The sequence below is a fragment of the Scyliorhinus canicula genome, chromosome 7, assembly GCF_902713615.1.
Source record: "Scyliorhinus canicula chromosome 7, sScyCan1.1, whole genome shotgun sequence".
In the NCBI taxonomy this organism is placed as follows: domain Eukaryota; kingdom Metazoa; phylum Chordata; class Chondrichthyes; order Carcharhiniformes; family Scyliorhinidae; genus Scyliorhinus; species Scyliorhinus canicula.
Window position 1 is genome coordinate 18,208,622 of NC_052152.1, and position 27,040 is coordinate 18,235,661.

The following is a 27,040-nucleotide window of genomic DNA, read 5'->3' on the forward strand; positions in this document are numbered from 1 at the left end:
ATCTTGGCTGAGTTACAACAATCTGGGGCACATCCTGAGGCTATGTCAGGTTTTGTGGAAAATGTACATTCATTCGTTCTCAAACACCACTGGGACCCCAATCCTAATGACTTTGCGACACAGACCAGTACAGTTCAAGTTGAAGACACGCCCCCTCAGTGCGTATTGGAATTGGGTGGAGTTACCAATGATACCCAGAATAAACGGAAATTTCCGTCATGGGAGCTCGGCCCACAATCCAACAGCCATTCCTGTGTGACGTAGCTTCCTTCTCCCTTCTCCACGCGCCACGATGGGCAGCAGACAGGTAAGGACGGTGAAGGAAGCAGAATTTCAAATGAAAATATTGTAGTTAGATAGTGAAAAATAATATAGCACCAAACAAATACGTGTAACGTAATTTATGGGTGAGGTGTTTTGAAAGTGAGTTGTTTTGAGTCGGCACCGTTGAAACATGTTACAACTAAAATTTTAGTTACAACTAAAAGGCGGATTTGCTTGGTAAATATTTCTCGTAAGTTTTCAAACTATTCATCAGCAAACACAAAATGAAAACTGGGTCGGCCAGCCAGAGGCAGGTACAATAATCCTGGTGCCGGTAAATCTCAAAATGGCGTCTCAGAGTGACTCAGCAAATGCTTCCTACGGCGAGCACATCGAGTCTGGCAGAGAAAGTGTTGGGGATTATCATTTATTCAAATTTAATTCTCCTTCAATAACATTAACATGATGGACTTTAAATAGAAGGAAGTTACAAACTGATAAAGACTATTTTGCAATTCTTTTTGCATTGATTTGTTAGCGAATGTTCTTTTTAAACAAAATGTGTATGTTTAATCACATGGACAGGACGAGACTTATCGGGAATTGGAAAGCAAAAAGGGATTGATGCAAAGGGATGGGCTGCATGGCCAGTTTTGTGTTTTCTTTGTGATTCTGACATATTTACTTTGGTTTCTTCATGTTTCAGGTTGACAGATGGCCAATTCACATTCTGAATTCCAAACCTTTACAAGGATCTTGTTACTGTTTCCTGAGGAGCTTTGCTGAAGGTCAGGAAAATCACACCTGGAGACTTCCTCAAGTAACTCTGTGGGATCCTTTCCTTCCAGCTGAGAGGGTAAGTGGAGCTTTGTTTCAGAGTGCCTACCGGACGAAGGCGGTGTTGCGTGCCAGGCAGGTCAAGTTTGGAATGCTGCAGTCTGCGCGTCTGTGGGTGACATACAGTAGTCCCCCTTTATAACGCGGGTGTTGGGGTCCAAGACAGCCACCCGCGTTGCAACCGAGCCGCAGATATCCACGATGGGGGTTTTAAATTTATTTAAAAATCTATGCTAGCACTTCCCATTGAGAGTCTACGGGGGGCGGGGGGAGAGGTCAGACCCCCGTAGACTCACAATGGGAAGCGCTAGCATAGATTTTTAAATAAATTTAAAACCCCCATCGTGGATCCAATTAAAATTTCAGCGGCCGGCTCACTTTGATCCGGAGAGGGAAGCTGCTCTCACTGAAATCAGCCGGCCGCTGAAATTGACACTGCCGGCTGCTCTCTCCCTCCAATCCAACTTTAAGTTTTAATGTTTCTGATTGGAGGGAGAGAGCAGCCGGCAGTGTCAATTTCTTTTTTTTTCCTCCGGCTTGCCCCCTCTCCCCCCACATCCTCCAACTAGACCCCTCTCCCCCACACCCTCCGACTCGCCCCCTCTCCCCCCCCACACCCTCCGGCCCGCCCCTCTCCCCCCACACCGTCCAGCTCGCCCCCTCTCCCCCCCCCACCCTCCGGTTCGCCCCCTCTCCCCCCACACCCTCCGGCTCGCCCCCTCTCCCCCCACAACCCTCCGGTTCGCCCCCTCTCCCCCCACATCCTCCAACTAGACCCCTCTCCCCCCACACCCTCCGACTCGCCCCCTCTCCCCCCAACACCCTCCGGCTCGCCCCCTCTCCCACCACACCCTCCGGCTCGCCCCCCAACACCCTCCGGCTCGCCCCTCTCCCCCCACATCCTCCGGCTCGCCCCCTCCCCACACCCTCCGGCTCGCCCCCTCTCCCCCCACAGCGTCCAGCTCGCCCCTCTCCCCCCACACCTTCCGGCTCGCTCCTCTCCCCCTCTCCCCCACACCCGCCGGCTCGCTCCCTCTCCCCCACACCCTCCTGCTCTCCCCACAGCGTCCAGCTCGCCCCCTCTCCCCCCACACCTTCCGACTTGCTCCCTCTCCCCCTCTCCCCCACACCCTCCTGCTCTCCCCCACAGCGTCCAGCTTGCCCCCTGTCCCCCCCAACCCTCCGGCTCGCCCCCTCCCCCCCTCTCCTCCCCCTCCCCAACACCCGCAGGGCCCCCCTCTCTCCCCCAACACCCGCAGGGCCCTCCTCTCTCCCCCAACACCCGCATGTCCACCTCTCGTCTCCCCCACCACCCCCAGGGGGGGGTCTCCCCACACCCGCCCCCCTCCTCTCCCCCCCCAACACCCGCCCCCCCTCTTCTCCCCCCCCCCCCCCAACACCAACCTTGCTGTCATGGATGACCCTATCAGGACCAAGGAACTCCAACAGCATCACTTAAGGGATCAATTCAGTGCAAAAACCTCGCCATCTTGCGATCCTCTTCTCCCCCCCCCAAACACCCGTCCCCCTCTTCTCCCCCCCCCAACACCCGCCCCCCCTCTTCTCCCCCCCCCCCAACACCCGCCCCCCCTCTTCTCCCCCCCAACACCCGCCCCCCCCCTCGGCAGTGTCAATTTCAGCGGCCGTCTGATTATTTCAGTGAGAGCAGCTTCCCTCTCTGGATCAAAGGAGCCGGCCGCGGAAATTGACACTGCCCGCTGCTCTCGGTCCCTCCAATCCAACTTTTAAGTTTTAATGTTTCTGATTGGAGGAGAGAGAGCAGCGGGCAGTGTCAATTTCAAGCGGCCGGCTCACTTTGATCCAGAGAGGGAAGCTGCTCTCACTGAATAAATCAGCCGGCCGCTGAAATTGACACAACTGACAGTTGGGGTCCATAATCCCCCCCGCGGTATATCGCGAACCGCGGTATTGCGGAGCGCGGTATAACGGGGGACTACTGTATAAGGACCGGCGCCACTACTTTGAGTCCCCGGAGGAGGCGTGGGCCTTTGTACAGGCGGAGAAGCTGGGCTCGAACTAGGGTCTGGGGCACACTATGGGCCGTTGCGTTTTCTCGCTGTTGCTGTTTTGCAATTTTGACAACGTGTTTTTATGCTGGTTTGCTTTCTGCTCTCTTTTCCGGGTGGGTCTGTCTGTTGGGTATGGTTGTGGGGTATGTGGGGAATGTTGGGGGTTTGTGTTTTATATGTTCTCTTCTGTACGGGGCTGGGGGTTGGGGTGAAACTGGTTTCTGGGGAGCTGCGTCAGAAGGGTGGGGTGTGGTAGTATGAAAGCGCGGGCTTTCCTCTGGTTCCCCGCGCTGGGGGGGGGGGGGGGCGGAGCTGGCAGTGGGGGCGTGGCCTCTACTGGTTTTCTTTCCCGCGCTGAAGCGGTGCCAATGAGGTGTGGCAAGAGGGGGATGACGCATGCCGGAGGAGATGGGTTTTGGCAGGAAGCTGCCGGGTCAGCAGAAATCAGCTGACTCACGGAAGAACCATGGAGGGTGCGTCACGGCTAGGGGGGGTCCTAGCCTGGGGGGGGGGGGGGGGGGGGGGGATACCGGGTTGCTGCTGGAATGGCCAGGAAGGAGCTGGTGTGGGCCGGGGTGGGTAGAGAGGCGTTATCGCCATGGGAACAGGTCGGGTGGGACGAGCTGGCCTTGGGGCGAGCAGTCGATAAGCTATGGCTAGCCGGCGGGGGAGGGGGGGCGGGCTGCCCTCTGATCCGGCTGATCACCTGGAACGTGAGGGGGCTGAATGGGCCGGTTAAGAGAACTAGGTATTTTCTCATCTGAAGGGGCTGAAGGCGGACGTGGCTATGCTCCAGGATACCCACTTGAAGGTGGCGGACCAGGTTCATCTGAGGAAGGGGTGGGTGGGGCAGGTTTTTCACTCAGGATTGGACGCGAAGAACCGGGGGTGGCGATTCTGGTGGGGAAGAGGGTGGCGTTCGAGGCGGCTGAGGTGGTGTCGGACAAGGAGGGCAGATATGTTCCAGAATCTCCCGATTTTTATTCCGAAGGCTTTTTTAGGAGGGTGAGGGCGATGATTTTGGAGTTTGTTTGGGTGGATAAAACCCTGCGGGTGAAGAAGGTGCTGCTGGAGCAGGGTCAAGGGGGGTTGGGAGGGTGGGGGGGGGGGGGGGGGGTTGGGGTGGACCTGGGGCTTGGCTCTCCTGAAAATTATGAATTATTACTGGGCGGCGAAAATAGCTATGGTTCTGAAGTGGGCGGTGGGGGAGGGGTCAGTGTGGGAGCGGATGGAGGCAGCCTCTTGCAGGGATACGAGTTTGGGGGCTTGGTTAAAGGCTGCCTCTGTCATTCTCACTGGCAAGGTACTCCATACGCCCAGTGGTGGCGGCGGCCCTTAGGGTATGAGGACAGTGGCGACAGCACCTGGAGCTGCAGGGCACTTCGATTTGGGCACCGATTTGTGGGAATCACCTGTTTGTTACGTGGGGGCTGGTTGGAGGGTTTAGGGGATGGCATTGAGCGAGGATTGAACGGTTTGGGGATCTGTTCATTGATGTAGGCTTTCCAAGCTTGGAAGAGTTGGAGGAGAAGTTTGTGCTGCTCGTCGGGAGTGGGTTCCGGGATTTGCCGGTGAGGGACTTTGTTTGACGGCAGGTACCATGTTTTCCTCACCGGCCACAACAGGGGGCCACAGGACACGGTGGTGTCAAGACCAGGGGTAGGGGAGGGGAAGGTGTCAGAAATTTACAAGGATCTGATGGATTGGGAGGGAGCCCCGATAGGGATAGTGAACCATAAGTGGGAGGAAGAGTTGAGTATGGAGTTGGAGGCTGGGTTATGGGAGGACGCCCTGAGGAGAATGAATGCATCCTCATCGTGCGCTAGGCTTAGCCTTCTCCAGTTTAAGATGGTCCAAAGGGCAAATCTAACTGTGGCCAGGATGAGCAGGTTTTTGGAAAGGGTGGAGGAAATGTGTGGGCGCTTTGCAGCCCTGTTGGCTTGATTTGATTTGTGATTGTGTGTGTTGTGTTAATATATAAAAGCCTCGATAAAATATTTTTCAAAAAAAAGAAACTGAGCTTCGGGTCAATATGGACGCTGGGGTTGTGACACACGGGTTTAGCCCGGCCCAGCAGCCAGGAGTGGTTATGAAATCACAGGTCCTGATGTGGTGACTGTTGGAGGAAAGAAATCCTCAGAGTCTTTTCTCGAACGCGTGGAGTTGTAAAAGTTGCGTTTATTCGAAATTGCTGTGTGCAAACAGGAGAGACGGATTCTGCTGTTACCCATAGCTTGCAAAAGTCAGCTCTGATCATATTCAGGGTTACTTGCATTATATATTTAAAGTTATTTCAGAGTTACAAGTAGGCATTGACATCATCGATTCATTCGGAACAATACAAGGTGATCAGTATGCATATTTTCTGGGCCCTTTAATGGGAAAACGATCAACTAATACAATGCTTCGTTACAATCTCCTGGATTCTGTTCAACATATTTCCCTTAACCTGAACTCCTTGATGGGGTGTTAATGTGTTTTTATTCCCTGTTCTGGGCTGGACAATGATACAGACAGGCTGGAGCCATGGTTTCTGTGATGTAGGTCCCCATTCTTACCCTAATGCCCTGTAGGATGATTGCATTATCCCGAATGCAGGTGACTTTTCCTTAAGGTTCAACATTTTAACCCCTTGCCTATTGGTTTTTTCCCTTGACCTATGCAGCTATAATACTTGAGACATCTTATTATTACTTATATCAATTCTGTGACACATATAGCAATTTCTTCTGCTAACAGTGACAAATAAAGTGATGGTTTTGGTTGTGCCAATGAAGAGCTGGAGAAATTGCCAGTTTATGCATGGCTTCTGGTTAAAGCAGGCAGCTACTGGCCTGGCAACAGTTGTGGAGTCAAACGTGTTATGCTGCTGATTTCCAGTTAGTGAAAGACCAGTCTTTACTTGAGATAGGTTCATTTACAGAGTGAAACATTATTGGTAAATATCTCGTCACTCCGCTCAACTCCTTGTTACCGTAAGTGTCTCTTTATATGTGCTCAAGTAACCATCCAAACAATGCCTTCCACCTGTACCTACTTAACATCAATTGAGACAAATAACATATTCCTTTCTTTCTCTGCATAGAAGACTGAACAATTTTGTGCACAAAATATTTCAAAACAATTGTTTTATTCAATATATTCACACTTATTTTTGAGAAACAATCTGATAATAATGGATTGCATCCTTCCATTTTATCTTGGGATTTCCTTTCTCTCCAACATTTGCTTCAATCCAACAAGGTCAATCTGCAATCTTTCTTCACTCACACCTTTTGTAGAGTGCACATTATCCATGTAACAGTCAAGGGGCAAACTATCTTCAGAATGCCCCTTCTTCCTGCATCTAAGGCATGTAAGTGTGTGTGGTACAAGTAGAACTAAGTGAAGTACCCTCTCGAGCAGGAGGACTCTCACCCAACATAGACCAATTGTTGGGACTATACCATCAAACTATCTGAAGTGAACTCTTTGCACGAACTATCCACACCAGTGCAGTTGGTAACTTGCAGTTGGATTGATGTGAGAAGATTTATTCAACCTTTCATTGATTACCTGTGTGATACCTTTCACAGACTCCGGTGATGCAGTGCTATTGTCGCTGTACGTGTAATCCAGGGACCCAGGGTAATGCTCTGAGCACATGGGTTCGAATGGCAGATGCCCGAATTTGAACTAATAAAAATCTGGAATTAAAAATCTAATGATGACCATGAAACCATTGTCGATTGTAAATAAAAACCCATCTTGTTCACTAATGTCCTTCAGGGAAGGAAATCTGCCGTCCTTACCAGGTCTGGCCTACATGTGACTCCAGACCCACAGCAATGTGCTTGACCCTTAAAGCCCTCTGAAATGGGCCGAGCAAGCCACTCGGTTGCATCAAACCAAAGGGGAATGAAACCGGACGGACCACCTGGCATCGACCTGGCGAACTGTCGACCCTGCAGAAGCTGGGGGCTGGGGCCAAAACCGAGGGAGTTGCGTCAGAGATTAGTCAAGCAACAGCTTGACGTAGTCATAAACACGGAATCATATGTTCAATGCCATAATTATCCAATCTAGTTTGATACAAGGTTAGTGCCAGAGGGCTGGAGAAATACAAATATTGACAAAAAAGGGGGTAAGTATAAACCCAGAAAACAGGCAGTCAGTTTAACCTTGGTGGTGGGAAAGGTTTTAGAAATGATCATGCGGGACAAAGTTGAGCCTTCGGGTGGGCGGTGATGTGTTGAGCAGACACACATCAGGTGGCCGTTCCTCCCAACTCGAAGCAAAATCATTAATTTTTTGGAGATTTTGGCCTCAAAAAAGCCACCCAAAACAATTCTCAAGGCAAAGACCAACGGTGGTGAAGAGGATGCCGGCAAACGGTAACTTCGATGGGCCGACGAAAAGGCAGGGTTACGGGAGTTCCCGTACCAGCCTCCCCGAACAGGCGCCGGAATGTGGCGACTAGGGGCTTTTCACAGTAACTTCATTTGAAGCCACTTGTGACCAATAAGCGAATTTCCTTTTTTTTCCATTTCAAAGGGCACGAAGCGACGGGGGGACAGATCGGCGGACCCACGAGTCTGCCCAAGAGCGGGGTAGACTGGCGACCCGATGGGTGGAAAAGCTTATTAAAAAGGCAATTGGCCGCCATGAGGGAGGTGATAAAAACAGAATTCAAGGTGGTGGTACAGGAGGTGGTGATGGAAGCGATGGCCTCCCTCCAGCGCACGATAGGCGGCCTGGGGAAGAATTGGAGGTGCAGGAAAGAATGATCCTGGACCTTGAAAAGGCTTTGTCAGACCAGATCGACAGGATCATAGCTCTGGAACCAGAGGCGAAAAGGTTGGTGATGGCCCAGTGGAACATGAGGGGAAGGTCAAGGACCAGGAGAAGGGGGCTCGGCGCCAAAAATACCGGATTGTGGGTCTGCCAGAAGGCATCGAGGGCAGGGACCCAACAGACTATATTGCCCGAATGCTGGGTAACTTACTCAGGAGGGACAGTTTTCCCAACCCCCCCCCCCCAGAACTCGACAGCGCACACACGTCACTCAGACCAAAATCCAAAGCAGAGGAGCAGCCGAGAGCAATCATTGCTAAACTGCACCGGTACCAGAACCGGGAAAAGATCCTGAGGTGGGCCCGGCAGACAAAGTGATGCTCAAGGGAAGGGCACAGAATCCGGGTCCACTAAGACATTGGGGGCAGACCTGGCAAAGGAAAAGGTGGAATTCAATAGAGCAAATTCAGGGATCTATGAAAGTGGAGTGAGGTTCAGCATGCTGTTACCAGCCAGGCTCTGGATCACAAACCAGGGGAAAGAACATTACTTTAGCACCCCGGCAAAGGCTAATGCATTTGTGAGAGTCAACGACTTGGAGAGGGACGAAACTCGGCAGCGTTGAAGACGCGCCAGAAAAAGACCGCACTGGGAAAGAAAAGCGGAGACCAGAGACTGCTGTGTGGACTATGTGTTTGCGTGGAACTGTACTGACTCATTTTGAGCTGAGCTGAAATACAGAGAGAAGGGAGCAGTTACAGGGAAAGCAGGTGAGGGGGCGATGAAGGGAACAGAGACAGGCAGGCAAACGGATACAGGGCTGACCCAGCCTGGGTAGAGAAGCCACCGTGTAGCAGGGAGGGTTAGCAGGGGAAGACAAGTAGTAAGGGGGGCCGAGGGGCATCTCTCGGAGGAGAGGGAGCATCTGGCCAAAGGGGGGGGGGACAGCAGAAGGGAGGAGGAACACAGGGGGTGGACGGGGGGGGGGGGGGGGGGGGGGGGAGAGAGTGGGGAGAGGGACAGGGGGGATACACAGAACAGATGGGGACAGAACAAGAGAGAAGGGTTGGCAGCAGGATAGGTTTGGTTTCGGCAGGCAAGGAACAGGCCGATAAATCAAGATGGCACCGCAAGCAGCCACTTTGGAAGGTCCCCAAACAAAGGGAAACCCCAGAGTGCAGGGGCGCACCACATGGCGTACACACAGTTGGCGGCCATGTTGGGTGGCCCCTGGCAAACGCAAACTCGGGAGCACAGGGGCCCGGCGTCATGGTAACCGTGGCCATTTTGGACAGCCCCTAATAAAAGGAAACCCGGAATGCAGGTAAGTATGGTTGATCCCGCAGGAACGGGGGACAGAAACTCCACATCAGGATAGTCACCTGGAAAGTAAGGGGACTTAACAGTCAACTGAAAAGATCCAGAGTCTTTGCCCAATTGATAAGCCTGAAGGCTGATATAGTCTACCTGCAGGGAGAAAGGCTGGTAAAAGAGGGCTGGGAGGGACAGGGGTACCATTCATGCTACGGGACGAGGGCTAGGGGAACAGCCATGCTGATTAGCAAGAGGACGACATTTACAGAGACCAGGACGACTACGGACCGAGGGAGGCAGTACGTCATGGTCAGCCGTGTCCTAGAGGCCTAGACGGGGCACTGGTAGTTCTGGCAAATGTGTACGCGCCCAACTGGGACGACACAGACTTTATAAAACGACCACGACGGAAATCCCCAACATTAACACACAACTGATCATGGGGTCCGTCTTTAACTGCGTACAGGACCTACTGAATGACCGATCGAACCCCAGAACGGGGAAAAAAGCAGGCATGGCTAGGGAATGGGGAACGTTCATGGAACCAATGGGAGCGGTGGACCCATGGAGGTTCCTACACCCAGGAGAAAAGGAGTTATCATACTTTTCACAGGAGTACGGGTGTACACCCATATAGACTTCTTTGCAGTGGGGAAATTGGTGCTTTCAGGAATTGTGGGAGCAGAATACTCCTTGATAGTCATCTCCGACCACGTTCCGTACTACGTGGAAGTGAAGTGGGGGACGGGCTGTCCCCAGCGCCTCACGTGGACTGGACTCGGACCTGCTGGCCGACAAGCCTTCTGCCTGAAAACATCACAGGTCATAAGCGAGTACATGAGTAACAACCAGAAAGGGGAGATCTCACCCTCCATGTTTTGGGAGGCACTAAAAGCGATGATTAGAGGGGAGATTATAGCCTACAAGGCGCGCAGAGACAGGAAGAGAGGGCGGCCAGGCAACAGCTGACTGACGCCATCTTGGAGATCGACAGAAAATACTCCGAGGTCCTGGCCATAGAGCTACTGGTGGAGAGGAAAAAGCTGCAAATGGACTTTAACCTGCTATCCCCCAGGAAGGCAGTGTACCAACTCTGCCAGACACGGGGGACCTTCTCCAAACACAGAGAAAAGGCAGGCCGCTTACTGGTCACCAGCAACCACAAGGGAAATAGAGCAGGTTAAGGACAACAGAGGCAGACTGGTACCAGAACCCAAAGAGATCAATCGAGCATTCGAGACCTTCTACCGAGGGCTGACGGGGGGCGCGGGGATGAAACAGGGGCGCGGGGATGAAACAGTTCCTCGATGGACTGGATATGCCAGTTGTGGCAGAAGACAGGCGGAGGAGCTGGAAGCACCAATAGATCTGGGAGAAATCACGGAGAGCATCAGCTCCATGCAGGCGGGGAAGGCACTGGGACTGGACGGGTTTCTGTCGGACTTCTATAAAAATTCCGCTCCGTCCCTGGCCCCACAAGTTCGCAGACTCACTGGCGAGGAGCACTCTGCCTCCTTTGCTGACATGAGCCACAATCTCATTGATACCCAAGAAAGACACGGACCCGATGGAATGTGGCTCATATAGACCCATTTCGCTACTAAATGTAGACGCAAAGGTACTCGCAAGGGTCCCATCCAAAAGGCTGTAGAACTGCATACAGGTGCCGGAATGTGGCGACTAGCGGACTGCATACAGAGGTGGTCACAGAAGACCAGACTGGGTAGGCAACTCACTGTGAACATCAGGCGGCTGCAATCGAACCCCTGGCGATAGCTCTGCAGGACGTGGAAAGCTGGAAGGGCATCCAAAGGGGAGACAGAGAGCACAGTCTCACTCTATATGGATGATCTGCTCCTATACATCTCAAACCACAGGAAGGGCTGAAAGCAATTATGCAGATCCTGAAAGAGTTTGGAAACTTCTCGGGTTACAAGCTCAACCTGGGCAAGAGCGAGGCATTCCCGGTGAACCCTAACGGGGGAGGAACAGATCTGGCTCCCTTTTAAACTAGCCCAAAACAGATTCTGTTACCTGGGGATCCAGATAGCCAGAGACTGGACATAGATCCACAAGTGGAATCAGACCAGCCCGGTGGAGGAAGTAAAAAAGGACCTACACTGGTGGGGCTCACTCCCCACTATCCCTGACAGGGAGAGTGTCGATGATCAAAATGAACAATCGAGGTTCCTCTTCCTGTTTAGATCCATACCGATCTTCATCCTTGAGACCTCCTTCCAAAACGTAGACAGCTTAATCATGGCTTAATCAACGCTGCAAAGGAGTAAAATTAAGGGTGGCCTGGCATTACCAAACCTGCAGTACTACGGCGGAAAGAGTGAGGGGATGGGTACACAAACCCAATTTGGAATGGGTGCCGATGCAGGATGTCTCCTGCAGGGGGACAACCCTCCAGGCCCTAGCCATGGTAGCACTCCCATCTCCCATGACGAAATACACATCCAGCCCAGTGGTAGTTGTCACACTGAAAACGTGGAGCCAAATGTGGCAACATTTCGGAGTGACCAAGATGTCCCCCATGGACCCCATCTGCAGAAACCACAAATTACCACCAGCCATGTTGGACACCAACTTTAAGAAATGGAGACAGGGCGGGGGAACGCTGACAGTCAGTGACTTCTATATAGGAAACAGACTAGCGACATTAAACGAACTGACGGAGGAATTGGAAATATCGACAAATGAAACACTTTCTCCGCAATGAGACAGTAGGATACCCCAGAGGCCCGGAGCCCACACTATTAGAGAACCTGATGAATACGATCAGTAAGGAAGGGAGAAACTGAGGGAAAATCTATGGACAACGACTCGACAGGGCCCAAATGCCACTGGACGACACCAGCCGAAAATGTGGGTCGAACTGGGGACAGAAGTGGGTTGGGCACTTTGGAGCGAAGCACTGAGCTGGGCCAACTCCACCTCCTCCTGCGCAAGGCTCAGCCTCATGCAGTTCAAAGTGGTGCACAGAGCGCACCAAACCAGAACCTGAATGAGCAGGTTCTTCCCTGAGGTGGAAGACAAATGTGAACGGTGCCAGAGAGGCCTGACCAACCACACCCACATGCTTTGGGCCTGCCCCCAGCTTGTTGGGTTCTGGACCGCCTTTTATGAGGCAATGTCCAAGGTTGAGGGTGGAGCCGTGCCCAAAAGTGGCAATCTTCGGGGTATCAGAGCAGCCAGAGCTACACATGGGGAAGTGGGCCAATGCCCTATTTTTCACTTCCCTAATCGCACGCCAGAGAATCCTGCACGGCTGGCGATCGGCAGCACCACCCACAGTTGTAGACTGGCTGGCGGACCTGGTGGAATTTCTCCACTTGGAGAAGATCAAATATATCATCCGAGGGTCGGAGGAAGGCTTCCTTAAAGCAGGGAGGAAATTTGTCAGGCTCTTCTAGGGCCTGTTCGAGGCCAACAATAGCTAGATGAGAAGAGGGCTGACAGGAATACACAACCCGGGGGAGGCAGGGATGGAAGCGATGAGGGAACCCAAGGGGAACAAAGGGAATAACACAGACGGAGGGGGAGGAGGCAGAAGTCCCCGCCCCCCCCCTCCCCCCCCAGTCACAAGGCAGACGGGGTGGAAAACAAGGAAAGAAGGGGGGAAAGAGGGAGAGCCGAAGTAAAGGGGGGCACACTCCTGAGCGAACTGGGAGGATATCAAGGGGGAAGAAAAAGGATAGCGCACAGAGACAGATGGTGACAAAATGTAAATAAATACAAAAGAATCTAACGTACCTTACAATAACAAACACAAGATGCAACTCTACATAAATTCGAAAATGCAAAAAAAAATGCTTCAAAAAAAAATGCAGGACAGATTAACAATCACTCGGGCAAACGCAGGTTTATTCCGGAAAATCAGGACGGATTATTGAGGGCTAACTGTGTGTAACTGACTAGCTGGAGGTTTTGATGAGTAACGGAGTTGATGATGGCACTGATGTTAATGTGGTGTGAATTAACTTCCAAAAGGTATTTCATAATATGCCACACAACAGACTAAATAATAATAAACTTTATTAGTGTCACAAGGAGGCTTACATTAACACTGCAATGATGTTACTGTGAAAAGCCCCTAGTCGCCACATTCCGGCACCTGTTTGGGTACTCTGAGGGAGAATTGAGAATGTCCAATTCATCTAACAAGCACGTCTTTCGGGACTTGTGGGAGGAAACCGGAGCGCCCGGAGGAAACCCACGCATACACAGGGAGAACGTGCAGACTCCACACAGACAGTGACCCAGCAGGGAATCGAACGCAGGTCCCTGGCACTGTGAAGCAACAGTGCTAACCACTGTGCTACCTTGCTGCCTTGTGAAGTGTAAGAACACAAGGAACCGTAGCTACACAGATATGAAATGGGCAGATTGGCAGAAGCAGATCGTAGTGGCAAAGGGTTGTGTTCAGACTGGGGGACAATAGTGGGGTTCCCCAGGCGTCAACTCTAACTCTACAGCATTTATTCTTCTCCAACCATGAAATAAACTTGGGTGCACAGGGCAAATATGGAAAAACAGCATAAAGGATCCGGCCCCAAAGGGGCTGCAGGAGCTGAGGGATCTGGGTGTCTATGTGCATACATCAATGAAGGTGGAAGGACATTGGAGAGGAGTTAGCAAAGCAAACAGTATCCCAGGGCGCAGAGTACAAGAGCAAGAAGGTTATGTTGAATTTGTATAAATCATCGGTTCAACCTCAATGGGATTATTGAGTCCAGTTCTGGGTGTCACACTTCAGGGAGGATTTGAAGGTGGTAATAATTCAGATAAATGGTTCCATAGATGAGGAATTTCAGTTCCATAGATAGATCAAAGAAACTGGAACCGGTGTTGTGGAAGAAGAGAATGCTAAGAGGAGATCTGAAAGATATATTGAATTTAGTGAGGGGTCGGGACAGACTACCGAGGAAGAAGCATTCCCATTGGTGGAAGGCTTGAGAAGGAGAGGACACAGATATAAGGTCATTGGCAAAAGACACATTGACAATATGAGGAAAGCTGTATCCTCACAGCGAGTGGTTGCGGTCTGGATTGCTTGAGAGTGTGGTGAAGGAAGGTTCAATCAAGGCTTTGGAAAAGGAATTAGACTGTTGTCTGAAAAGGAAGGATATGCAGTGTTACAGGGAGAAAGAGGGCAGGGTGACCTGGGACAGAATTACAGCACTGGGGAACCATACAGGGAGTAGGGTCACCAGGAAGAGGACACAGTGCGGGGGCACAGGAGCATACAGTTGGTCACCTTGATGGTGGGGGAGTGGCAGTAAGGGAGTCGCTCATTCAGCGACATTGCACAGTCATGATGGGCAGAATAGTGTCATTCAATGCCATAACCATTCTATCATTGGTCCTGGTTTAGTCTCTCCTCCTTATGCCCTGTACTTAACGCCCGCCAAGCTCAACCATTTCAAAACGGTGCTTAGACATCCTTTTAACGCCCCTCCCATTTCACATCTTCCCCCGCTACATCCCTATCCACCCCACCCCATGACACCTCAACCCACAGACACCCCCTCCCCCTTCTCCCTCATTCACCTCGCCCCCTCTTCTCACCTCCCAATTCCCTCATCCCTTCTATCTGTCCCCTCCATTCACCCCTCCCACCCCTTTATCACTCTCCCTTTTCTAAATCCTCCTCCGTTCACCCTCTTCCCCTACCCACCTAGCCCCTCCTCCATTATTATTCTGCAGGGACCCCCCCCCCCCCCTCCAAATCATCCCTCCCCACAATGAACTATCCCAACACTCTCCTGGCTGGCCTGAGGTTATCCAAGCTCTGCTGCCTGTCCAAAGACCACACCAAACGTTCCCGAATGTCTCCTCATGTGACTTGCTGCCTTACCTCATCTCACATTGTCCCTATGAACTACCTTGAGATCTTCTATTGAAATTAAAGGCATCATATAAAAATATGTTGTTGTCAGAGGGACTGCACTAAGAGGATGCTACATGTTCAGTGATGCTGCAATTTGGATGAGAAATTCAACTGAAGCCCTCTCAGTCCCCTCAAGTAGACATGGAAGACCCCATGGCACTATTGGAAGAAGAACAGGGCAGCTATGTCCTGGACACTATTTCTCCCTCTACCCACATCACTAAAAAAATACATTATTTGGACATTATGATTTTGTAGGATCTTGCTGTATGAAAATTGGCTGCCAAACTTGCTAAACAGCCAAACGGCCAATGCAAATCCAAATTAAATCAGCAGAGCAGTTAGACTTGCTCTCAAATGATCACACCCTTCAAATACTTCACTATCTTGGCTGAGTTACAAAAATCTGGGGCACATCCTGAGGCTGTGCAAGATTCTGTGGAAAATGCGTTCGTTCTCAAACACCCCTCGGACCCTCATCCTGGTTTAGCTCACCAGGCTAAATCGCTGGCTTTTAAAGCAGACCAAGCAGGCCAGCAGTACGGTTCGATTCCCGTACCAGCCTCCCCGGACAGGCGCCGGAATGTGGCGACTAGCGGCCTTTCACAGTAACTTCATTGAAGCCTACTCGTGACAATAAGCTCATTTCATTTCATTTCATTTCATTTCCTAATGTCTTTGCCACACAGAGCGGTATAGTTCAAGTGGAAGACACACCCCCTGAGTGCGTATTGCAATTGGGTGGAGTTGCCAATGATGCCCACGCACCACAAACCAATCAGAATAAACAGAATAATACGTCATGTATTTATTAATGACGGGATTGTCGAACCACCTTCCAAGAGCCAATCAAATTAAACATCCGGTGCGCAAAGCCGTGTTAAATAAGTCTGCTTCCTCATTCTCTCCCTTCTCCCCTGAGTTATTTTGAGAGTAGGCCTCCGTTGAAACCTGTTACAGCTAAAGTTTTTGTTACAGCTAAATAAACAGGAAAAGGCGGATTTTCCCAGTAAGTATTTCTCGTACATTTTCAAACCATTCGAAAATGAAAATCGCTTTATTCATTAGCTTTATTCATTCATTAGCATGCACAAAAAAGAAAACTATTGTGGTGCCGGTAAATTTCAAAATGGCGTCTCAGTGTGACTCAGCAAATGCTTCCTACGGCGAGAAAGTGTTGTGAGATTATTTATTCAAATTTAATTGTCCTTTAATAACATTAACATGATGGATATTAAATAGAAGGAAGTTAAGAACTGATAATGACTAGTTTGGAATTGTTTTTACATTGATTTGTTAACAAATGTTCTTTTAAAATAAAATGTGTATGTTTAATCACATTTGCAGGACAAGACTTATCAGGAATTGGAAAGCAAAAAGGGATTGATGCAAAGGGATGGGCTACATGGCCAGTTTTGTACTGTGTTTTCTTCTTGTTTCAGGTTGACAGACGGCAGATACACATTCTGAATTCCAAACTTTTACAAGGATCTTGTTACTGTTTCCTGAGGAGCTTTGCTGAAGGTCAGGAAAATCACATCTGGGGACTTCCTCAAGTAACTCTGTGGGATCCTTTCCTTCCAGCTGAGAGGGTAAGTGGAGCTTTGTTTCAGACTGCCTACTAGAAGAACCACCTGTATACCCCAGGGGTGGGGTGGGGGGTTAGGACAGAGGGAAGGAGGAGGGAAGAGGAGCAAAACGGGCCAAAGATAGGAGAAAACACTCTCTGGAGGGGACCAACTGGGCAAGCGAGTCTCCAAAAACATGAAGGTAAGAGGAGAGGGGGGGCACACCTGGCAGAAGTGGGGCGTAAAATAGCAGGGTGGGGAGAAGTGGGGGGAAGAGGGCAAAAGAGGGAGGGATGGGCAATAAATTTGCTCTAAGGGGGGGGGGAGTGACGGGTTCCGTAAGAGATGGGGTTTTTTATAATACATTTCAAGGAGCTGGTTACCGTCAACTGCTAAGAGGGAGGGTAGTGTGCGAGGTGGGGAGGTTGGTAAGGATGCTGGGGCATGTGGGTTTGGAGTTTAGTGTTAGTTTTAATTTGTAATGTTATGTGTTTCAAATGTTAAAATGTGAATAAAACTACTTAAAAAAAAAATAAGAGGATTAACTTTACAGCATTGAAAACAGTGACAGACCCAGGGAGGCGGTACGTAATGTCAGCGGTGTCCTGGAAGGGGCACGGGTGGTACTGGTGAACATATACGTCCCTAACTCGGATGACATGGACTTCATCAAACAGACCACGACAGAAATCCCCAACCTAGACTCCCATCGGCTCATCATGGGGGGTCTTCAACTGCATGCAGGACCCACGGACAGACAAATTTGATCCCAAATCAACGAAGCAAGCAGCCACGGCGAGAGCGCTGAATGTCTTTATGCAGCAGATAGGGCGGGGGTGGGGTGGGGTGCAGGTTGACCCATGGAAGCTTACACACCTGAGGGAGAAGGAGTTCTCCATCTTCTCCCAAGTCCATAAAGTATATTCACGCATTGATTTCTTTGTAGTAGGCAGATTGGTGCTTCCAGGGATAGTGTTACCAAAATGCAAGTCCTATTTGACTTCTGAAGCCACTCCGCTGCATCAGTGATGTCCCGTCAATTACCACGAGACATGAATGGTGAAACAATCGAGGCTTCATTGCACAAGATGTTTGTGGTGATCCACCACTGTATAATTGTGGGTGTGCTTGTATTAGGGGATGTACAGCAGTACCTGTACCACAGGTTCGCCAGTAGCCCCTGCCTGCTAGCTCCGCCCACAAGGAGCCGTATAAATATGTATGAGTTCTCCTGAGCAGCCATTCTACCAGCTGCAGTCGGAGGATCAACATCTAACTGTAATAAAGCCTCTCTTGTACCGATTTGAGTCTTTAAGTGCAATTGGTAGTGCATCAATGTTGTGCCTCCTGCAGCTGGAACCAGAATGGGAGCAGCACAGGAGAGCACACACTTTTATACATCGCCTGCTGGGAGGAGCCAGCAGGCAGGGATTTACCGTGGTACCTGTAATACATGGGCAGTGCCGTAATATATGCAATATGTTACTAGTGGTGTTTACCACAATCAGTAATCTTCCTCTCCCTCTCTCTCTCCCTCCAGATGTCTAGTTTACAAAATACCAATACCTTGCTGAAATTATTTATAGCTCGTCTGTATGAAATTGATGGAGTGCATTCAGAGACAGAAGTGCTTGGATTGCAGGAAATTGCAGAAGACATCATTAGAACCTCAGTTAATTTTAATGCTATTCGTTATTTTGACAATATTTTGTCCATTAGTGCTGAATTATTCTTGGCTATGTATCAGGGCTTTCAGAGGGTAAGGGAAAAAATGTACGGTCCAACCATTTCTCAACACCAAATTTTTTCCAGCATACAAATATCAATGGGAGGTCTTTATTCAAATGGATTATATGTGGGGAGCTGCTTTGTATTGCACAACCGCTATGTTGTTGCCAGTCCTGGCCTTAAGAATCTAATATCATTTGGTCAATTATCTGTTAAATTTAATTTCTGGCAACAGAATGAAATCCCAATTATGATTAATTCTGATACAGCCAATATTAGTTCAGGAAATTATTTCAAAATTATACCTGCCTCTCCAGATTTCTGTATTTTAAAACTGAGTGGGATGAACACTGCAATTCCTCCCGGTTTGTATAATCAATCTGCTAAAGTACCCTGTAATGGGGTCGTTTATATCGTGAATCCAACTGAAATTGTTACCTGTTTAATAATCCCTCCTCATTTGCGTGGGTATATATTTGAGAATATCGTGCAGCGTGCTAATAGTAACCCACAGTGTTATACCATGGAAACTGAGGAAATTGGTGCAGATATGAAATGTATCCACCAATTCACAACAGAGAGATTCACAAGCGCCACAGATACCGATATAATCATTTATCTGCTGCCTCATCCAATGAATAATATTCTACTAGTGGCCAATGAGAAAGGTCAGGTATTTGCAATTCATATCTTACAATGTCCCTATACAAACCTTGGGGCTGAACAGAGCTTTATTGGAAAAGCAGTTATTCTGGAAGCTTTGGTAAAGTACTTAAAAGCAATTGGGATTGATGTACTTGGAACAGACAGTGAGCCCATGACATACTGATAGTTCTTCAATAAAATTGAATTCTGAATTTGTGAGAGATGTTTGTTACCTTGTAACGCGGATTGCAATGTAGCAACAAGTGATCCAAACGTGAAATATTTTAAATACACACAAAGCAATGAATCAAATTCAAAATCAAGGCCGAGATTCTCCCCTACCCGGCGGGGCGGGGGGTCCCGGCGAGTTGGAGCGGCGTGAACCACTCCGGCGTCGGGCTGCCCCAAAGCCGCGGAATTTTCCGCATCTTTAGGGGCCAAGCCTTCACGCTGAGGGGCTAGGCCCGCTCCAGAGTGGTTCCCACTCCGCTGGCTGGCTTGAATGGCCTTTGGCGCCATGCCAGCCGGGGCCGAAAGGACTTCACCAGCCGGCGTAAGTTCACGCGTGTGCGGAGCGTCAGCGGCTGCTGAGGTCATCACGGCGCATGCGCAGGGGAGGGGGTCTCTTCTACCTGGGCCCTGATCGCGGGCCAGGCCACAATGGGGGCACCCCCGGGGTCAGATCGGCCCACGCCCCCCCCGCCCCAGGACCTCGGCGCTCGCCCGTGCCGCCAATCCCGCCAGTAAGAGAGGTGGGTTCATCCAGGCCAGCGGGACAGGCTAGCCAGCGGCGGGACTTTGGCCCATCGCGGGCCGGAGAATCGCCGTGGGGGCGGTGGGGTGGGGGGGGGGGGGGGGGGGGGGGGCGCCACAGACTGGCGCAGCGCGATTCCCGCCCCCGCCGAATCTCAGGGGGGATGGAGAATTCGGGACACGGCAGGGGCGAGCTTGACACCGGCCCCGGGCGATTCTCCGACCCAGCCGTTTGCTTTTACTTTCAAGGTGCGGTAGACAGAGTTTTGGGGCTGGATTCTCCGTTTCAGAGACTAAGTGCTGATGCGGGACTGAATCGATGGTGTTCTATGACCACGGAGGTGCCGGCAGTTCTGGAGCTATATAGTATCCGTTAATTGGCTGGCACAGGCGCCACATGGAACAAGAGCAATTCCAATGAAAAATAGTGTACGGTTCGCCAGGGTCGGGATTGGCACTCGAGAGGCTGACAAGCTGCAGTCACATATCAGCACCGCACTCCCCACACACCCTCATTCCAGCCAACAAGATGGCAGCACAGAGGGCAGCAGCATTGTTTGCAGATGCTGAGCTCGAGCCCTGTTGGGCACCGTGGGAGGAAAGGGGCGGCATCCTGGTCCCTGGGTTGGCAAGGCGGCTGCAACCCACCGATGTACACCGGGTCTGGGCATAGGTGGCAGAGGCAGTCAACGCCATGGGCAACGCCATCTGGACCTGCCAGAAAAATCTGCACATTCCGCCTCAGGGAGGTCAGGGTGAGTAACCAGCACCATTCCCCTGGCACCAACCCCCAACCCACACACCAGTGACCCTTCCCCCACCCAGAGGGCGACCGAGCCCCATCAATACCACCCGCCATGGCCAGGTGCCCTGTTCACAAAGCTGCCCACCCCCTGTGCTGCCCACGTCCGACTGCCTAACAGTGTGCATTTTCGGTTCCCCCCCCCCCCACCCCCTTCACTGGGAGAGAGCAGACTAGAGGAGGCCCATCAGTACCTGCGGCCCCTCACCGTTGCAGAGAGGCAGGTACAGGACTTGCTCATTGGGCCCAGTGAAGGGGCAGTCGCCAAGATGGAGATCAGTGTCTAGGAATGAAGTGAGCCCCCTCTGAGTTGTGGTGTCCCAATGACAGGTGTGGCACAACCCCCACACCGCCCCCACACCACATCCCGAGCATACCACCGCCCCCACACCACATCCCGAGCATACCACCGCCCCCACACCACTGCACCACTACCCCACCACCCAGCACCACTCTAACCCCACCACCCCATCTCCCCCTCACCACCCCCAAACCCCAGACCCAACCCCTACACCAAACCCCAGACACAACACCTACCCCCTACCCCAGACACAACCCCTACACCAAACCCCAGACACAACCCCTACCCCCTACCCCAGACACAACCCCTACCCCCTACCCCAGACACAACCCCTACCCCCTACCCCAGACACAACCCCTACCCCCTACCCCAGACACAACCCCTACCCCTACCCCAGACACAACCCCTACCCCCTACCCCAGACACAACCCCTACCCCTACCCCAGACACAACCCCTACCCCCTACCCCAGACACAACCCCTACATCAAACCCCAGACACAACCCCTACCCCCTACCCCAGACACAACCCCTACCACCTACCCCAGACACAACCCCTACCCCTACCCCAGACACAACCCCTACACCAAACCCCAGACACAACACACACCCCAAACCCCAGACACAACCCCTACCCCCTTCCTCAGACACAACCCCTACCCCCTACCCCAGACACAACCCCTACACCAAACACCAGACACAACCCCTACACCTACCCCAGACACAGCCCCTACACATACCCCAGACACAACCCCTACCCCCTACCCCAGACACAACCCCTACACAAACCCCAGACACAACCCCTACCCCCTACCCCAGACACAACCCCTACCCCTGAACCCCAGGCACAACACCTCCCCCAAACCCAGACACAACCCCTACCCCCAAACCCCAGACACAACCACTACCCCCAAACCCCAGACACAACCACTACCCCCAAACCCCAGACACAACCCCTACCCCCTACCCCAGACACAACCCCTACCCCTGAACCCCAGGCACAACCCCTACCCCCCAAACCCCAGACACAACCCCTACCCCCAAACGCCAGGCACAAACCCAACCCCAAACCGCAAACCCAACCCCTACCCCCCAAACCCCAGACACAAACCCAACCCCAAACCGCAAACCCAACCCCTACCCCCCAAACCCCAGACAAAAACCCAACCCCAAACCACAAACCCAACCCCTACCCCCCAAACCCAGACACAACCCCTACCCCCAAACCCCAGACACAACCACTACCCCCAACCCCCAGACACAACCCCTACCCCCAAACCCAGACTAAACACACACCCCAAACCCCAAACACAACCCCTACCCCCAAACCCCAGACACAACCCCTACCCCCAAACCCCAGACACAACCCCTACCCCCAAACCCCACACAACCCCTACCCCCCAAACCCCAGACACAACCCCTACCCCCAAACCCCAGACACAACCCCTACCCCCCAAACCCCAGACACAACCCCTACCCCCCAAACGCCAGGCACAAACCCAACCCCAAACCGCAAACCCAACCCCTACCCCCCAAACCCCAGACACAAACCCAACCCCAAACCGCAAACCCAACCCCTACCCCCCAAACCCCAGACAAAAACCCAACCCCAAACCACAAACCCAACCCCTACCCCCCAAACCCCAGGCACAAACCCAACCCCAAACCACAAACCCAACCCCTACCCCCTACCCCAGACACAACCCCTACACAAACCCCAGACACAACCCCTACACAAACCCCAGACACAACCCCTACCCCCCAAACCCCAGACACAACCCCTACACCAAACCCCAGACACAACACCCCGCCCCAAACCCCAGACACAACCCCTCCCGCAACTCCAGACACATCCCCTACCCACAAACCCCAGACAAAACCCCTCCCCGACCCCAGACAAAACCCCTATCCCAAACCCCAGACACAACCCCGACCCCCCAAACCCCAGACACAACACCCACCCCAAACCCCAGACACAACCCCGACCCCCCAAACCCCAGACACAACACCCACCCCAAACCCCAGACACAAAACACACCCCAAACCCCAAACCCAACCCCTGCCCCCAAACCCCAGTCACGTCCCCTACCCCCGAACCCCAGACCCAACCCCTACCCCCAACCCGAGACACAACACCTCCCCAACCACAGACACAACCCCTACCCCCCAAACCCCAGACACAACCCCTCCCCAACCTCAGACACAAACCCGACCCCAAACCCCAAACCCAACCCCCACAACAAACCCCAAACTCAACCCCTACCCCCGAACCCCAGACACAGCCCCTACCCCCTACTCCAGACACAACCCCAACCCCCCAACTCCAGACACAACCCCTACACCCCAAACCCCAGACACAACCCCTACCCACAAACCCCAGACACAACCCCTACCCACAAACCCCAGACACAACCCCAACTCGCCAACTCCAGACACAACCCCTACCCACAAACCCCAGGCACAAACCCGACCCCAAACCCCAGGCACAAACCCGACCCCAAACCGCAAACCCAACCCCTACCCCCCAAACCCCAGACACAACCCCTACCCCCAAACCTCAGACACATCCCCTACCCCAAACCCCAGACACAACCCCTACCCCCAAACCCCAGACACAACCCCTACCCCCCAAACCCCAGGCACAAACCCGACCCCAAACCGCAAACCCAACCTCTAACCCCCAAACCCCAGACACAACCCCTACCCCCCAAACCCCAGACACAACCCCTAGCCCCAAACCTCAGACACAAACCCTAACCCCCAAACCCCATATTCAGCCCCTAATCCCAAACATGGCCCCCAACCCCAACCGCAGACACAACCCCTACCACCCAACCCCAGACATGGCCCCTACTCCCAAACATAGCCCCCACCCCCAACCCCAGGCACAACACTTACCCCTCAACTACATACATGACCCCCACTCCCAAACTGCAAACCCAACCCCCACACCCCAGGCACAGCCCTGACCCCCAACACCAACCATGACATCAGATCCCAACCCCACACATAACCTCTGTCTAAACGCCAAACACAGCCCTTACCACCCAAATCCCAAACACGGCCCCTATCCCTAACCCCAGACACAACCCCGACCCCGAACCCCAGACAGAACCCCGATCCCAAACACCAGACACAACCCCTACCCCCAAACCAAAGGAGAGCCCTTAACCTCAAACATGGCCCTACCTATAAACCCCAGACACGGCCCTTACCCATATACCCCAGACATGGACCTTACCCATAAACCCCAGACACAGCCCTTACCCATAAACACTAGACACCATCCTACCCCCTACCCCATCCCAAACCCCAGACACAACCCCTACCCCCAACCCGACACAACCCCTACCCCCCAAACCCCAGACACAACCCCTACCCCCTACCCCAGCCACAACCCCTCCCCCAAACCCCAGACACAACCCCTACCCCCTACCCCAGACAGAACTCCTACCCCCAAACCCCAGACACAAACCTCACCCCCCAAACCCCAGACACAACCCCTACCCTCTACCCCGACACAACCCCCACCCCCAAACCCCAGACACAACCCCCACCCCCAAACCCCAGACACAACCCCCACCCCCAAACCCCAGGCACAACCCCTACCCCCCAAACCCCAGACACAACCCCTACCCCAAACCCCAGACACAACCACTACCCCCCCAACCCCAGACAAAACCCCTACCCCCAAACCCCAGACACAACCCCCACCCAAAACCCCAAACCCAACCCCTACCCCCCAACCCCAGACACCATCCTAGCCCCAACCCCAGACACTACCCCTACCCCCTAACCCAGACACAACCCCTACCCTCTACCCCAGACACACCCCCTACCCCAGACACAACCCCTACCCCCAAACCCCAGACACAGCCCCTACCCCCCAAACCCCAGACACAATCCCCACCCCCAAATCCCAGACACAACCCCAACCCTTTACTCCAGACACAACCCCTACCCCCTACCTCAGACACAACCCCTACCCCCAAACCCCAGACACAAACCTCACCCCCAAACCCCAGACACAACCCCCACCCCAAAACCCAAACCCAACCCCTACCGCCAAACCCCAGACACCATCCTACCCCTACCCAGACACAACCCCTACCCCCTACCCCAGTCACACCCCTACCCTCTACCCTAGACACAACCCATACCCCCTACCCCAGACACAACCCCTGCACCCTACCCCCTACCCCAGACACAACGCCACCCCTCAAACCCCGACACAACCCCTACCCCTACCCCAGACACAACCCCTACCCTCCACCCCAGACACAACCCCTAACCCCCAAACCCCAGGCACAACCCCTACCCTATACTCCAGACACAACCCCTACCCCAGACACAACCCCTCCCCCAACCCCAGACACAACCTCTACCCCCTACCCCAGACACAACCCCTCCCCCACCCGACACAAACCTCACCCCCCAAACCCCAGACACAACCCCTACCCCTACCCCACACAGAACCCCTACCCCCAAACCCCAGACACAAACCTCACCCCCCAAACCCCAGACACAACCCCTACCCTCTACCCCAGACACAACCCCTACCCCCCAAACCCCAGACACAACCCCTACCCCCCAAACCCCAGACACAACCCCCACCCCCAAACCCCAGACACAACCCCCACCCCCAAACCCCAGACACAACCCCTACCCCCCAAATCCCAGACACAACCCCTACCCAAAACCCCAGACACAACCCCCACTCCCAAACCCTAGACATAACCCCTACCCCCAAACCCCAGACACAACCACTACCTCCTACCCCAGAGAGAACCCCTACCCACCAAACCCAGACGCAACCCCTACCCCCAAACCCCAGACACAACCCCTACCCCCAAACCCCAGACACAACCCCTACCCCTAAACCCCATACACAGTCCCTACCCCTGAACCCCAAACACAACCCCTGCCCCTAAACCCCATACACAGTCCCTACTCTGAACCCCATATGCAGTCCCTATCCCTGAACCCATATGCAGTCCCTATCCCTGAACCCCATACGCAGTACCTATCCCAAAACTCCAGACACGGCCCCTTCCCCAAACCACAGACACACTCCCTACCCCCGGTCCAGGCAGTGACGTGGAACGTGCAAGGACCGCGGGGGACAGGTGACGTGAGCAAGAGATTTCTCGCATTTGAAGAGCTTGAAAGCCAATGTGGTGCTGTTGCAAGTGAGCCATCTGTGGGTGAACATAGAACATAGAACAGTACAGCACAGAACAGGCCCTTCGGCCCTCAATGTTGTGCCGAGCCATGATCACCCTACTCAAACCCACATATCCACCCTATACCCGTAACCCAACCCAACCCCCCCCCCCCCCCTTAACCTTACATTTATTAGGACACTACGGGCAATTTAGCATGGCCAATCCACCTAACCCGCACATCTTTGGACTGTGGGAGGAAACCGGAGCACCCGGAGGAAACCCACGCACACAGGGGGAGGACGTGCAGACTCCACACAGACAGTGACCCAGCCGGGAATCGAACCTGGGACCCTGGAGCTGTGAAGCATTTATGCTAACCACCATGCTACCCTGCTGCCCCTAAGGACAAGGTGAGGATTTGAAAGGGCTGCCCCGGCTCACTGTAGGTGTGGGGTTTGCACATTCTCCCCGTGTTTGCGTGGGTTTCACCCCCACAACCCAAAGATGTGTGGGTACATGGATTGGCCACGCTACATTGCCCCTTAGTTGGAAAAAGATAATTGGGTACTCTAAACTTATTTTAAAGAATATTAAAAAAAAGTATTTGGAAGGGTTGAGTGAGTCAGGTGTTCCACCCAGGCTTGTTAGACATTTAGTTGCTGTTGTATAAAGAGTCAAAAGTTCTCCTCCTATTCCACAAACGTCTTGGGCGCGATCCTCCGCTCCCCACGCTGCGTGGGAGAATCGCGGGAGGGCCCCCTGACAAATATCACGCCCCCCTCGCGATTCTCCCGCACACCCCCCCTCCCCCCGCCCCCCGCTCGGAAGAATCGGCGCTCGCCGTTTTTCACGGATGGGCTGAGCGGCCTGCCGTTCGCGACCGTTTCACGACGGCGGCAACCACACCTGGTCGCTGCCGTCATGAAACAGGCGTGAGATGCCCATTTGGTGGCTTGTTGGGGGCCT

General features: G+C 52.8%; 1 protein-coding gene across 1 annotated transcript; it reads left to right on the plus strand.

Annotated features, from left to right (window-relative positions):
- Window positions 1-224: 224 nt before the first annotated feature.
- Window positions 225-19,266, plus strand: LOC119968587. Its single transcript, XM_038801215.1, has 4 exons — window positions 225-307; window positions 971-1,120; window positions 16,557-16,706; window positions 18,223-19,266. Exons 1-4 carry the CDS (start codon window positions 293-295, stop codon window positions 19,237-19,239), a joined length of 1,332 nt encoding a protein of 443 aa, XP_038657143.1. The 5' UTR covers window positions 225-292; the 3' UTR covers window positions 19,240-19,266.
- The last annotated feature ends 7,774 nt before the right edge of the window (window positions 19,267-27,040 follow it).

Excerpts from the sequence above, each read along its gene's own strand:
- LOC119968587 (XM_038801215.1), top strand. Across the intron at positions 1,121-16,556 it reads CTTTCCTTCCAGCTGAGAGG|GTTGACAGACGGCAGATACA; the intron begins GTAAGTGGAGCT and ends TTCTTGTTTCAG. Across the intron at positions 16,707-18,222 it reads CTTTCCTTCCAGCTGAGAGG|ATGTCTAGTTTACAAAATAC; the intron begins GTAAGTGGAGCT and ends CTCTCCCTCCAG.